The 14,244-nt window shown below is 33.3% G+C and overlaps 2 protein-coding genes and 1 pseudogene across 2 annotated transcripts; 1 reads left to right on the forward strand and 2 right to left on the reverse strand.

Moving 5' to 3' along the window:
- Positions 1–100: 100 nt before the first annotated feature.
- LOC140978443 (protein SUPPRESSOR OF FRI 4-like) lies at positions 101–4,329 on the reverse strand. The gene is made up of 7 exons (XM_073443476.1): positions 3,986–4,329; positions 3,576–3,676; positions 2,617–2,743; positions 1,935–2,341; positions 1,195–1,349; positions 1,026–1,079; positions 101–360 (listed from the first exon to the last, which is right to left on the reverse strand). The coding sequence occupies exons 1-7, from the start codon at positions 4,180–4,182 to the stop codon at positions 289–291; spliced, it is 1,113 nt and encodes a 370-aa protein (XP_073299577.1). The 5' UTR covers positions 4,183–4,329; the 3' UTR covers positions 101–288.
- Positions 4,330–5,659: 1,330 nt separating this feature from the next.
- Positions 5,660–8,714, reverse strand: LOC140971283 (phosphoribosylaminoimidazole-succinocarboxamide synthase, chloroplastic-like; annotated as a pseudogene).
- A 2,506-nt stretch (positions 8,715–11,220) lies between these two features.
- LOC140984057 (polygalacturonase QRT3-like) lies at positions 11,221–13,262 on the forward strand. The gene is made up of 3 exons (XM_073451256.1): positions 11,221–11,703; positions 11,781–12,020; positions 12,113–13,262. Exons 1-3 carry the CDS (start codon positions 11,554–11,556, stop codon positions 13,112–13,114), a joined length of 1,392 nt encoding a protein of 463 aa, XP_073307357.1. The 5' UTR covers positions 11,221–11,553; the 3' UTR covers positions 13,115–13,262.
- The last annotated feature ends 982 nt before the right edge of the window (positions 13,263–14,244 follow it).

Raw genomic sequence — 14,244 nt, forward strand, 5'->3', positions numbered from 1 at the left:
ATAACGAGCGCAGACTTGAGCATCAGCTCTGTCTGCTCTGATACAAGATATCAAAATGGCATTTATTGCAAAACACGAAAAAAGATTAATCATTTTGAGATCCTAAAAATTCCAAAACATATATATATTTAATTTTGACAACAGTGTAAAATGGCTATTATCCTGAACCTTGACCCGAAAAGAATACAACAAATAAATTAAAAGAACCGTAACAGCATGTTCTCCAACCGATGTTAAAAATTGGACTCGAAAAGATGCAATCCCAGCTGCTGCACTCATGCATCATCACTAAAAAGACATGCGACCTGCGAGCCTGCTCTCTGATATCCTTCTGTCTATTGCTGCATCAATTGAGCTCATCTGAAACAGACAACCTCGTTAGAACTTAATAGGGAAGAAAAACAGCTGGCATTCTCATAATCAGCTATGGAAAAGCAGAGCTTAGCTTACAGTCGGCAGATACCAAAACTTTGCAAAAAAGGCTGACCTGGACTATTGAATCCACATCGATTTATTATCGTACAACATGTACGGGAAAATTTGTAGTTCCAGCAAACCCAAGACTTTGTGATCAATCACAACGTGAGTTTAAAAAATAGAACATATTAAATTCCTAGTGTGTAAATGCACACATTCTGATCTTAATCTCTATCAAGGTTCGAGAGGCCTGGAGTGGTTATAGAAATTAAATTACTATTTGTCAGCAAAGATAACGAAAATACCTACTTGAACCTTTGTTGACCTCAAAATTGGTGGAATTGCTTGCCAACCGGAGAATGACCAAGCAAAGATAAAACATCTCCACATCAATGGTGAAAAAGGTGTATTTAAAAGTACATGCAGTAATACAAACGTAACAAAAAAAATTTATTGCGATAGCAGAGTAAATAAAAGTACATGCAGAAATACAAACGTAACAAAAAAGTGAAGTTTTTAGACCACAAAATGCAATTCCGGACCACCTGTGTTGAGTGACTCAACCATCATCCATTGAAGAATATCAGCTTTAGGCAATTACGACTTACCTGGCTATTCTCATCGTGCACCTGATACTTCGATAATGACATTCTTCTTTCCTCCTGAAACAATTTACACCACAAGCGAGTTCAATGACTGCCGTCCGATGGAGGTGAAGCACTAGGAGCATTCGGTATTCCATAAACAAACTTCAGATAAGAAAAGAAAACTACTAACCATGGACATTGCCTCATCATCCCACACTAAATAAACCTCGTTTGTTGCAGGCAGGGTAACTGGAGCCTTATTTGCAATTACCGGAGGGGGTCCAATAGAAGGCCCACCAGTATTCGGGCCAGATGCATAAGAATGTGAATTAACGGATGTCACAACTGTAACAAATAATTGTACAAGAAAATAATTTAGACAGAGCACGAAATATATTTAGTTGTGAAGTTTAAAGGAATAGAAAGCAGTAAAGCCATAATAAAAAAAAACAAACATTAGCATTCTGCCCATACTTAGTACCAGTATAAACATTGTTGATTCCTACAAACTAATAGGAAAAAGCCCAAATGTTTTTCCAGTATGATCAAAGAAAAATTATACTACAGCATATAAATCTTTCGCAGCAGATATGAATAACCATATCGTGGATTAAAACTGAAATAAAACCTTAACAATCGTAATTATAAAAATAATTATATAAAATATAATCACAATGAATATCACTCATAAATGTAGCCGACTGACAGAAAACATGATAGCATGTTTCGGAAGAAGTGTTTAGTTATCAAGGCATGATTTGACTCAGCCAGCACTTCAGTTACATTCTAACGAAATTCATTCTAAAAAAATCTGGTAGGTTATAATTTCATTCTGACCTGGAATAAATCTAACAGTAATTATTGTCCAAACCATATAAAAAGACCAAGGTAAAAAACACAGGGAAAAGAAGAATGAAAAGGACACAAAACCTGAAATCCCCGATGTGTGATAGCTATTATGTGGCAATGTGCTGCCTCCAAAGTTGGACTCGGCGCTCTTCATATCAAAAGTACTTGATGGCAGGCTCATTGGAGTAGCAGAAAATGGAGAACTTTGAGAATTAACACTATTGCTAGGAACAACAGGAAACAAAGGTTGAGACACAGACATGGCAGCTGTAGCAGCAGGCATTCCCGGAGGAGCAATTGGTAATGACTGTTGATGCCCAGGGGGGATGGCAGGTGGTACAGAGAGCCTCACATTCTGCACAGGAAATAAAGGTTGTTGCGGCAAAGGAGCAGCAGGAGGAACTGAAATAGCTGGATGTTGTGGATACCAAGGTTGTGGGTGAGGTGGGACTTGCCAACCAGCAGGAGGCATAGGAACCCGTGGATAACTGCATCAATAAGGCAAGTATTTTCGCTCAATGATGGCAATGTTACCAAAAGTTACTAATGTTCTTGAGAATAAAAGAAATTACATTTATTTGTAGCCTTATTCTACAAATTACAAGCATAGAATAACATTTTTGATGTAGGTACATTATCAGATACTAACATGCAAGCAAAAAAAATCAATCGATCGTTTTCTTTTTTCACTTTCTCTAAGTTAATATATTTTATATACATAACAAAGTAAAGTTCAATGAAATCTTGTTAAACGAGAGCATACAGGGGAGGCATTGTTCCCAGAGTTGGGCGGGGAGGATATCCAGTACCAATTGTTCCCGGAATCATACCGCCGACAAATTGGGATGATGCAAGATCAACTTTGGATGTTTTTGCAGGAGTCTCTTGCTCTGTAAAAAATAACAATAATAAAAATCATAAAGATATGAGCCTGATGGAGACTTATATCTGTAATTTCAGTAACAGTCAATCTGAGCCCTCTAAATATTAAAAAGGTTAAAATAAAATATCAATTATCAACTGAAGAATAATATATAGCTTAGACTTCATAATTCCAAATTTTAACTTCAAGGTATTACAGCAAGTCCATCTTATGAGGTTCATACTGATCACATAATCAGATTCAATTGGGTTTTTTTGCTCACTGACCTAACCCTTTGGTTCTCGAAGCAGAACTAAATATGTTGATGAATTGAATTGACAGCAAAAAAGATTCTAAAGGAAAACATTCAAAAAATGGTCTGGTTCAGTTTGATTTCAGTTATTTCTCTTTCAAAAAATCCCACCTAACATAAATCAGACAATATAAAATACCCTGGACACCCCCCATCCATTAAATATGGCATAGCCAGCAACAGGAACAATACATCTACCAGAGTCACTGCTGGAGTTCAGACCTCCTGGGTCCTGATATCCGTACAAAGCTTTTGTCGTGTGTAGTGCAAAGAAAAGACATGTTTATTGAGTAAAGGAAATATATAGATAGCAGATGGAAGAGAAAGATTGCTCTGCATAATGACTAGATTTCTTAATAGACATTAAATGGATATCTACACTGACAGTCCTTTGAAATAGGAGGGTATGTGTTTCCCCGGAAGTGACATTGTCTCGGTGTTGCACCAAAGCATCGGAAAATATGAACCAAACAAAATATCATCTGTAGATGGTTCACCGGTGAATACTAAACCAAACCAAAAGGGAAAATTCACATAGAAAGCGTACCTTCCTCTCCATAATGAGCAGCGAGAACATCAGCTGGAATTCCTTGCATTCCATAAATTTCAATCTCTGTTGATTCCCTTCCAGGTTTTGCATTTGGAACTCTGTGACAGGAATGTTATCATATTAATCAGTAAAAAAATACAACGTTAAGAATTCCTATGGAAGCATGAAAACTCAAGTAAATCACCGATATCAATTTTCCAGGAATTTAGAAACCCTAGTTAGGCTTAGGCCCCAACGTAGTTAAATGAACAAAAGAAAACAAAAGATTCAATGTTCAGGTCCCAACAGAAAAAATTGGCATTACAATCTATATAGAAAACTCAAACATGGTTATATAATATGAACAGCTTTATGGTGAAGTCTTGTGTGCGAGGGTGGAGGACAAGATGAAAAAGAGAGGCACTGACTGGGAGACTTGTTCCTTGTGAACCTGGAGGACATGTATGGCCATGCCGCTTGCGGTGGAGAGTTTTTTGTGGCAAACGTGGCACTTGAAGTGCTTGGCCTTCTGGTGCTGCACCAATATCTTCTCGTCCTCGAACTCTCTGTCGCAGTAATAGCACCACATCTTATCTACAGATCCTCTCTTCTTCTTTTTCCCCATTGGAGTTCGATTCGATTCTTCTCTCCTCTCCGAGTTCCTGTTCGAAAAGTTGGCTTCTGTTTCGGTTCTGGGAGAAAGGGGAACAATTTAGGGTTTCGGAGGGGAATTCATTCTACTCGCAATTGCCCCGGCCGACTTAAATAAAGCCCCCAAACCCCCCAAGGCAATGTTTTGCAGGCGAAATTTATTTTAGTGTATTATATTTATTATTATTATTATTATTATATATAAACACATATCGTAGATGATAAATATTCTTCGATTTTATTATCTCACTCGTGTTGCATTGATTATTAAAATTAATAAATACGAGAATTTAAATAATTATTTAATATTATTGATCTAATGAATATATATAATTATTATGTAAAAAAATATACTATTTGAAATCATATTAAATAAGAAAAACAAATAATATATTATCTGTTTATCAAAATTTTTTAAAAGCAAATAATATTTTTCAAAAAAATTAAAAATCATTTATTAGATGAAAATTTTAATCAAAAAATGTATTCATTTTTTGAATATTTTAAAATTATAATAAAGTTTTAATTAAATAATAATAATAATAATATCGATTTATGGATGATAAATATATCAAAAATTCACGATGATATTCTTCAATAAAATGTTGGAAAACATAATATTATATATTTTTTTAATGTTTATTTAATATTTTAGAGATATGAAGAACTAAATATATAAAAATATATTTGTTATATATAAATTTATTATTTACATTCCATTTTTAAAAAAAATATAATTCATCTTTCTTTTTTTTTCTTTTTTTCTTTTTTTTTTTTACTTTAAAGTACATAACATGTTCTCATATAATTTTTTAAAACATTAATATAAACATACAAAGTTTTTTATATATTTTTATTTTATTAAATATAAAAATATATTAAAACTAATACACAAAAAATTTTATGACACCTTCTGATTAGTCAATTTTTGAGATAGATCTTCTATCGACCGACTCATAAAAAATATTGTTTTATGTAAAAAATTTTATTTTTCACTCATATATAGACCGAACCAACCCGTATTATGAATATATATTTATGAAATCGTCTCACAGAAAATTTACTCAAACTAATTTAAGTAAATTTATTTTTTTTGCTACCTTGTTTAAATTTTTGGTAAATATGTTGACAAACACTTTAATTAGACTATTGATTTATAACATTTTTTAAGTATTATAACACATAATTATGTGTTATAAAGTAACAATGTTTTTAGTATTTTTTTCTTCAAAATATATTGTAATTAATTTTAAGATAATTTTTCTTATTCAAATAATTTTTTTTATTTATAATATTTATTTATTTAATTTAACGAATAACAAAAAAAATTAAAAATACTTATATAGTTCATAATTATTATGTGTCATTGTATATTTAAGTTTTTCGAATAAATTTGTATTTAATGAAATAATAAATATTAGTACTCTTATCTTTTAATGTAAAAGATTACTTTAATTACATATATTTATCTCATCTTCATAAAGGTTGCAATGATCTCTGAACCACTGCCTCAAAAATTCCTACCAAAGATTTAGAAAAAAAAAGTTATAATGGACGCAAGTGTTATTTATCCCACATCGGTTGGATAAAATATCTGGGAGTTGCATATATGGACTTGGACAATTCTCCCCCCTTGAACTAGCTTTTGGGTTGAGTTAGGTCCAAGTTCCAATCATATTAGCTCAAGGGGAGGATTGTCTAATTCCATATATGCAAGTCTCAGGTATTTTATCCAACCGATGTGGGACAACTAACACACCCCCTCACACCCAGGAATGAACATCCAACTATGGGCAGAACGGGTGGCCCAACTATGGATGGTCTAACACATAACAGTGGAACATGAGGTGTGATACCATGTTCAGATTGGAACATCCTAACTCAACCCCAAAAGTTAGCTCGAGGAGGATTGTCCAAGTCCATATATGCAACTCCCAGGTATTTTATTCAACCAATGTGAGACAACTAACAGCAAGCATGTAGCGGCTCCAAATCATGTCACCATCATGAACCTTGTCAATGTTTTCGGGCTCGAGACCATTCCGAAAGCGCTCCTAGTATGAATCAGCGATCCATTATCTACTCGAGTCCGGTGTATGAACCTGATGTTTGGCATATTAATATTCGGTTAATTTATGCTATTGATTGAGCATTAACATGCATCTATTTCAGGTACATGCATAAGACAAATAACCTCATCAATCAAAACCACGGAGCCATCAGATCCCTTTCCAAATTCATATTTGGTATCAACCAAGATCAGACCATGTTCCATGGCAATGCGCTGCAATACCAAAAACATAAACTTTAGGGATCAATAAAATATCAGGAAAAATAAAACACCCATTGAATGAATGAAAACCTGCTATACAAGAGACTATTATGTTTAGATGATGCTTAATTACATGCAAACCAATTTCAATAAGCAACAAAAAAGTAGTAAATTGTTTTTGAACAATTTAATGATTATGATTTAAGGTGATAGATGAGAAGGAAAAGACAAGAACAATTTCAACATTAAGTACCTGCCCGTACTCGAACAGCTTTAATGCAGCCTCACTTGCTTCGTCATAATCAGCTTGAGTCATCAGTCCACGCCAAACAATCTGTCACGCAAATCACGAACATGAGCAAATGCATACTCACAAACACACAATATTAGATGCTCTAAATTCGTATGGCTGGCAGCCTTGGTACAAATCTGACTTCTTTCATTTTGAAAATAAGGGGATACTTCTAACTAGACATCAGTTGACACAATATTGCTTGTAATAAACATGGATAAGGGTTGAACGTACAAGGAGTCCTCCCTACAAGGTGCTTCTTATAAGCACCTCTGAATGCCAAAATTTGGCACACTTCGGTATTTATTATTTTATTTTTAGCACCAATTCAATATTTTTTGGCACATGTTTGTGGGAAGATAGAAAGTTTGATAAGATTAGGCTTTTGTTCAAGCAGACACAGCTAAAAGGACTCCCTTCGTCTTTCAACTTCAATCAAAGAATTATTTGTTTGTAATTGGCTTAACGAACAATGAGATTCAATTCCACAGCTAGATGCTCTTATTTATCTAGCATACCATTTTTTGAATGTCGCCCCCTCAAACCGTGAATCTCGGATGACACATCATCTGCATGATATTTTTATGGAAAAGTGACATTGTCTCGGTGTTACACCAAAGCATCAATCATATAATTCGCAGGAAAAGAAGTGCATAACATACTTAAAGGCCCTAAGAGCGGGATAGTTGGTGGATCTAGACATTCAAGAAATATATCCATATTGAGGGATTTACAAAGTACACAGGCTTGACCTCTTTAGGAGTTATGGGAACATCATGATCCACGTCTTTAGTGGTGTGAGTATATTTGCTGGCAACTTTTGATTTTTCACCAAATCTATAACAGAGAAATGCAGAATTGTTTGTAAAAAGAAGGTAATTAACATAAATAGTCTATTCAATCCCAAACCTCACCATCAAGAAGAACATTTCCACAGTAGTTCCGAATGCCTTTCTGGTAGACAGTCCAAAGTGAGGTATCAGTACTTCCAGTCACATAGCCTCTAACTTCGAACAAGAAGCATTGTCAATTGGCATTCCAAATAGATAATCCAAGATACAAAACAGTATAATAGCTCCATTTCGTACAAGGAATAGCTCTCAGCACAAGGTTTACAACTCACTCCAGAACACTGACTGATACAAGAAAAAAGAGCATCAATTGAACAACTCACCGACGAATTCAACAGGAAAGACAACACACTTTTTTGCAATAGTGACGTTCCTATCTGGAGATGAAACAACTGAATTAGGAATTATGTGCTGAGTTTTACTAAACCACCACAAACTTGTTTCATTAAGCACCTGCAAATAAAAATGTACAATTAAACACCTAAAATAACCTTGTTACTGTCTTAAAGCTCAGCACGGAGAAAATTTAGGGCATGAAGTCGATCACACACAGGGCAAGGCACTATATAAGTACCTGACCCTTGAAAGGAATTGAAGCAAGAACTCTGTCGAAAGCACTTTGTCTGTCAGTTGTGACAAGTACAAGATAGTCTCCACAATCAAAGATGTCTCTAACCTTCAAAGATTACATTTTTTTCTGGTCAGTAAGAATAATTTCCTCAATGGGTCTCGTGGAGAATACGAAACAGTAAATTAACCTTGCCTCTGGTCTTGGATTGAAGACCAGGAACCGTTAAATGGAGATGGGTCTCAGATAAACAGCTGGAAAGTGAAGCTTTGATCACATTCATAAACTTATTCTCCCGGTCGATACTTGTCAAGGCTTCAAACGAGTGGGCCGGCTGGCCTTCCATTGATGATGCAGATAACTTCAAACTCTTGGGGGCATTAGTTCGATTTGCAGATGACTGTGATGGGAATCTTGATGAATTGAAGGTTTTTTTGGAGGAATGGGGTTTTTGCAGTGAGGTTTATGAATCGACACTGGGTCATTCTTTCGGCGCTTGCTGCGCTTTCTTCCAGTCTAGAATAATTTGTTGTAGACTTCCAATCAGGGGTGTCCATTATCAGTTGGGTTCAGGATGATGCATAATAGTGTTTAAAAAATGGTTAAATTGAACCAGACTCGAACCCAAATCAATCTGAAAACTTTCATCTGCACCCGACTAACCAGATCAACCAAATTTTGATTTTTTAAATATTTTTAAAAAATGATTAAATAATAATAATATTTTAATTTAATCATGTAATAACAAAATCTCTAGTATATTATTTAAATTTGAAATTATAATTAAAAAAATTAAAAATATAACTACATGAACTAAACATTTTTTAAAAATATACAAAATAAATATCAAATAATAAAAATTTATGATATAAAATATATAATAATTATTTTCAAACGTAATATATAAAAATATAGATAATATTTATTAATTATATATTTTTTTAAAAAAAATTGGGTCAATCTGAATTGACTTGAATCTAACCCGAACCCGATTACTTTTTCAAATCAGATATCAGGTCCAATCCGATCTGACCCAAACTCGAAAACCTAAATTCCAAACCTGATTTTTTTTTTTTGTCAAATCGGGTCGGTTTGTCGAGTCGTGTCAGATTTTTACACTCATACTTCCAATTACTCTTGTGTTTAAAAATCTACAAGTATTTAATCTAAATTTTTTATATATTTTAAAAAATCATGTAATATTTAAACTTTACTTTTAAAAATTCTACAATAGTCATATTCAAAATGTCAATAGATATTTAATAACTCCACAAAATTCTATTAAGTACAATAATTAAAGTTTAAAATACAACTAAAAAATATCAAACACAAAATTTTTTGGGATGTGATCTCATGAGTCAATTTTATGAAACAGATATCCTATTTTGGTTATCCATGAAAAATATTATTTGTTATTATAAATATGAGCAGAATTGAGACGTCTCATTAATAAATATATGTGATACCGTCTCACAAGAGACCTACTAAATGTCAAAAAATATATTTTGATTCAACCTAAATATTTGGATGTTCATCTAATTGAAAAATATCACAAACTCACATACTCAATTTTATTTCTATTAAAAATAATATAAATATAAACAATAATTAATTCATTATTTTCTCTATCATATATTTTTTTTCGGACTTTTTAAAAACCCATTTTTTATTATTAACAATAGTTTAACATCAAAATTATTAATATCGTTAATTTTTTTTATTTTTTTTGTGTTCTGATCACAAAATCGCATGCAGTTTAAAATTATATTTATTTAAAAATTTAATAAAAACTTATTATAATACATAAAAAATATAGTATTTTATTATCTCATAAATTGAAAATAATAATAATTTTTAATTATTAAATTATACTAAATTAAATATATAATTTTTTGATAAATTCATACTAATTAAAACTATTTTAAAATATTTATTCTCTATTTTCAGGTATAAATAATTGTCTTATTTTTTTTATACATATTATCAAAAACAAAATTAATATATTTTTTATAAAAAAATTACTTAAAATGAATGAAATTATTTTAAGTTTGTTTATTTATTAATATTAAAATTAGTGTTACATATTTTTTAAAATATTAATTAATTAAATAAATATGTTGAATTGATTTGAATAATTGAAGTTTAATAGTAATAAATTTAGTATTGACCTATTTATCGTATTTCATAAATTAAATCAATAAGATAAAAATATTTATATTGATAAATGAAAAAAATTAAATAAATAAAGTTATTAACGTTAAACTATTAGTTCAAATAAATTTTTTTAAAATAACAATAATAATAAATTACAAAATACATATGTTTATTTGAAAAAATTTACAAATGTCAATAAAAATCATACAAAATAAATCTATTAGATTATGTGAAGTTTTTTTGAAATCTAGTAGATTCTATAAAAGCCTAATAGGGTTGGGCTAATGCTTCTCCCAGACCCTTCTGAATTCAAATTCTTGCCCGAGAATATGCAATTAGTTGTCCTCGTTTAATTAACTTACTTGAATCCAAAAGAATTAATGATTCTTGTATTATGCATGTAATATTGCGTGCTAAACGTGAAATGAAATTTGATTTATCTTTCAAATGGAACACGTGTATACATGTGACGGTAGACTGTAGGAATATGATTGTCTAATTATTACAACAGTACAATATTGTATTACGGTAACTTGAATAATTGTTTGCCATTTCATTCCCTATAAATATGTACACCACTCCACATTTTTTTCAACAAGCAAGCATCCTTCAGGTTAATTCTGTCCCATTTCTCTACTCGTATCGTCGGTGTCGACATCGGGTGGCTACTCCTTAACACCCAGGTCTGATCGTGACCTGTTTGATGAGGAATGCTAGCTACTATATATTGGTATAATTAGTTTACGTGCCTTCTTGCCTGAGGAATGTCACTAGTGTAGTGGTTTCTAGTAATGATTCACGAGTTGCTAATTTTGCAGTTATTTTACATATATATATATCGTACAATCACACATATAAGCAGTTATTTTGTCAAACTTTGTCGGGATTCCTTGGCTAGGAACAACGTAGGGGTTTGGGGGAGTTGATCGAATTAATTTACAAGAAAATTCAATGGAGGTGTCATTTGCATGATGATGAAGAATAAATCTCTCCTTGAATCCCAAATTACTAGTTAATTTGTTGCAGTTGGTGCTGTCTCTTTCCATGGGTTGTAGTTAATCAAATTTCTTAACATAGCTACATATATTTCTATCTTATCCTACCTAATAAGTAGCTAGCAAGCTATTTCAGTACTGTCCATATAATTTGTGCATGTCCTATGAATCAATATTGACGAAAAGTTCTTTGTCTGTTCCCAAGCCAGAGAAATGGAGAACTCGAGAATAGCCGTACTCCTTCTCAGTTTTATTACAGTACACGCGGTGTATGAACATGATCAGTACCTGAATGCTTTGCTGGCCAAAGGTGATGTTGATTATAATACAACTTCAAGCGGGTTGGTTTCTGCGTCGGGTGCTGTAAGTGCCTTACCAATCCTTGAGCACCAATTCGATTTGTTGATATGATCATGACAAGCATGTTGTGCTATGTGCAGGCTAATGCGGCACCTCCTCAGGTGTTTCATGTGACAGCTTATGGAGCAGATCCAACAGGAAAAGTAGACAGCACCAATGCAATTATTGCAGCAATATCCGACGCGCTCAAGCTTCCGGGTAACGGGTTCTTGATGAACGGAATTGTGAATCTTGGTGGAGCACGGATTGATCTTGATGGTGGCAGCTATTTGATCAGTCGTCCCATACAATTCCCTGTATCTGGAAGAGGGAACTTGCTCGTGAGTAATTTTTGTAAATAACCTTTTTTCATCCCAGCTTGATCAATCTACGTAGCTACTTTTGGATTTACTATTGATTTTTCTGGTGACAGATTCACGGAGGGTCACTGAAGGCATCCAACAGTTTCCCAAATGGCGGCTATTTGATAGATCTTTCACCCGCCTCATCCAGCAGTTTAGAATATTACTACGAATTTGTAACACTAAGAGATCTGTTGCTGGACTCTAATTACCGGGGTGGAGGAATTCAAGTCGTTAAATCTGTAAGAATTAATATTGATAACTGCTACATTACCCATTTCAGTACCGTCGGTATCTCGGTAAAAGGCGGCCACGAAACCTCCATCCGACATTCCTATCTGGGGCAACACATCACCGCTGGAGGTGATCCCGGCGAGAGGAACTTCACAGGCACTGGAATTGAACTACTAGGGAACGACAATTCGATCAACGATGTTGTCATATTTTCCGCTGCTCTTGGGATAATGATCACCGGTCAAGCCAACATCATATCCGAGGTCCATTGCTACAACAAGGCCACCGGTTTCGGCGGCACCGGAATCTACCTCAAACTCCCAGGATTGACGCAGACCCGGATCGTGAACTCTTACTTCGACTTCACAGGCATCGTAGCCGAAGACCCGGTGCAACTCACCATATCCAACAGCTTTTTCCTCGGCGACGCGTACATCGTGCTCAAATCCATAAAGGGTGTGGCGAATGGAGTGAACATAGTGGACAACATGTTCTCTGGGTCTGGTAAGGGTATTGACACCGTGCAGTTAGACCAAAAAATGGGACCTTTCAAGCAGATTAACCAAATCGTGATTGATGGGAATAACGTGAATGGGATGAATCTCAAGTCCACCATCGCAAGAACAAGCGTGCAAGGAAATGGCAGTTCATGGGTGGCAGATTTCAACTCAGCATTGGTGTTTCCCAACCTCATCAAGCGTGTAGATTACACATTCATCACAGGCGCCGCTACTTTCCCCGTCCATGTTTTGAGAAATGTGTCCGGTAACAAAGTAGTGATTCAATCACAAGCACCAGTTCCTGCAAGTGTTTTCATCACTGCGGATCAAGGAGCTTAATTAATTTTGAATAAGATCGAGAGGGTAGCCGTAGGATTTTGTATAATAATGTATCAAGATACCGTTTTCAACTTACTTTTTAGGGTATCGGCACATGCTCACAGCTATCCATCGAACAATCTATATTTATTTTTACATGTATGTAAGATTCGTGATTTTTTTATGAATAAGAAAGATATTATTAAAACTAACATCTAAAATATAATCTAGATAGATTAGTAACTCCCTCAAATTATTCAATTAATATATACTTCGCTCAACAACATTAATAAATAGCTACATGGTCAACAAATTAATAAATATATTAAAGTATATATCCTTAATAGTCCATTATTGTACTCATTAAGCTTTGAAATAGGAGGACATAAAGCACGGTAGAAGTCAGACAAAGCAACTTAAACGACTTAGTTTCCACGTACAACCATTAAATTAGGTGCTATATAACCGAAGACGCATGCAGCTACGAGTCTATCTCTGACTTCAATTCTTGAAAAATGCAGTTTTTTTTCTTCTTTCTTGTTTGGTAGGATGTTTAAAGCTTAGATGATCATCAAACGACCACAAAAAACGAATTGTTTTTCGCCCTCGAACTGATGACTTCCGTCACGTCAAAATGGCACTCTATATCTTAAATCTTAAAAAAAGTAAATAATTGGATACTATGTTATCATTATATTGAATTGGATTGATCANATATATGAATTAAAGAAAGTTTAACATGATCTTGGTTGTATTAATTTTAAACCAAATTATATTATTATTTCTATTTTTAAATGAGTTACTATCTTATTGATGCTGTCAAAAAACTGTTTCCTCCATTTGTTAACTCCTGATTACATAACTCCTCCATAGATTTCTCCCTATGTAACTTCCCTTATGCCAAAGCTAGACGTAGCATAGGAAAGAGGAAAAAAATGGATAAGATAGTAAAGTAAAAAGAAAAAAGAAAGGTTGTAAGGTTTTGATAATATTAGAAAATAAATTTAATTTTAAAAATCAAGAGTTATTATTTTTTTTTTCAAAATAAAAACTTAGAGATAAAAATATATGATAAAATTTCAACATTATAGTATTTATAAAATCACATAATTTTTTCTTTCTACATCAAATCAGTTATAAGATTTCTTGTA

The sequence above is a fragment of the Primulina huaijiensis genome, chromosome 1 (assembly GCF_012295235.1).
Source record: "Primulina huaijiensis isolate GDHJ02 chromosome 1, ASM1229523v2, whole genome shotgun sequence".
Classification (NCBI taxonomy): Eukaryota; Viridiplantae; Streptophyta; class Magnoliopsida; order Lamiales; family Gesneriaceae; genus Primulina; species Primulina huaijiensis.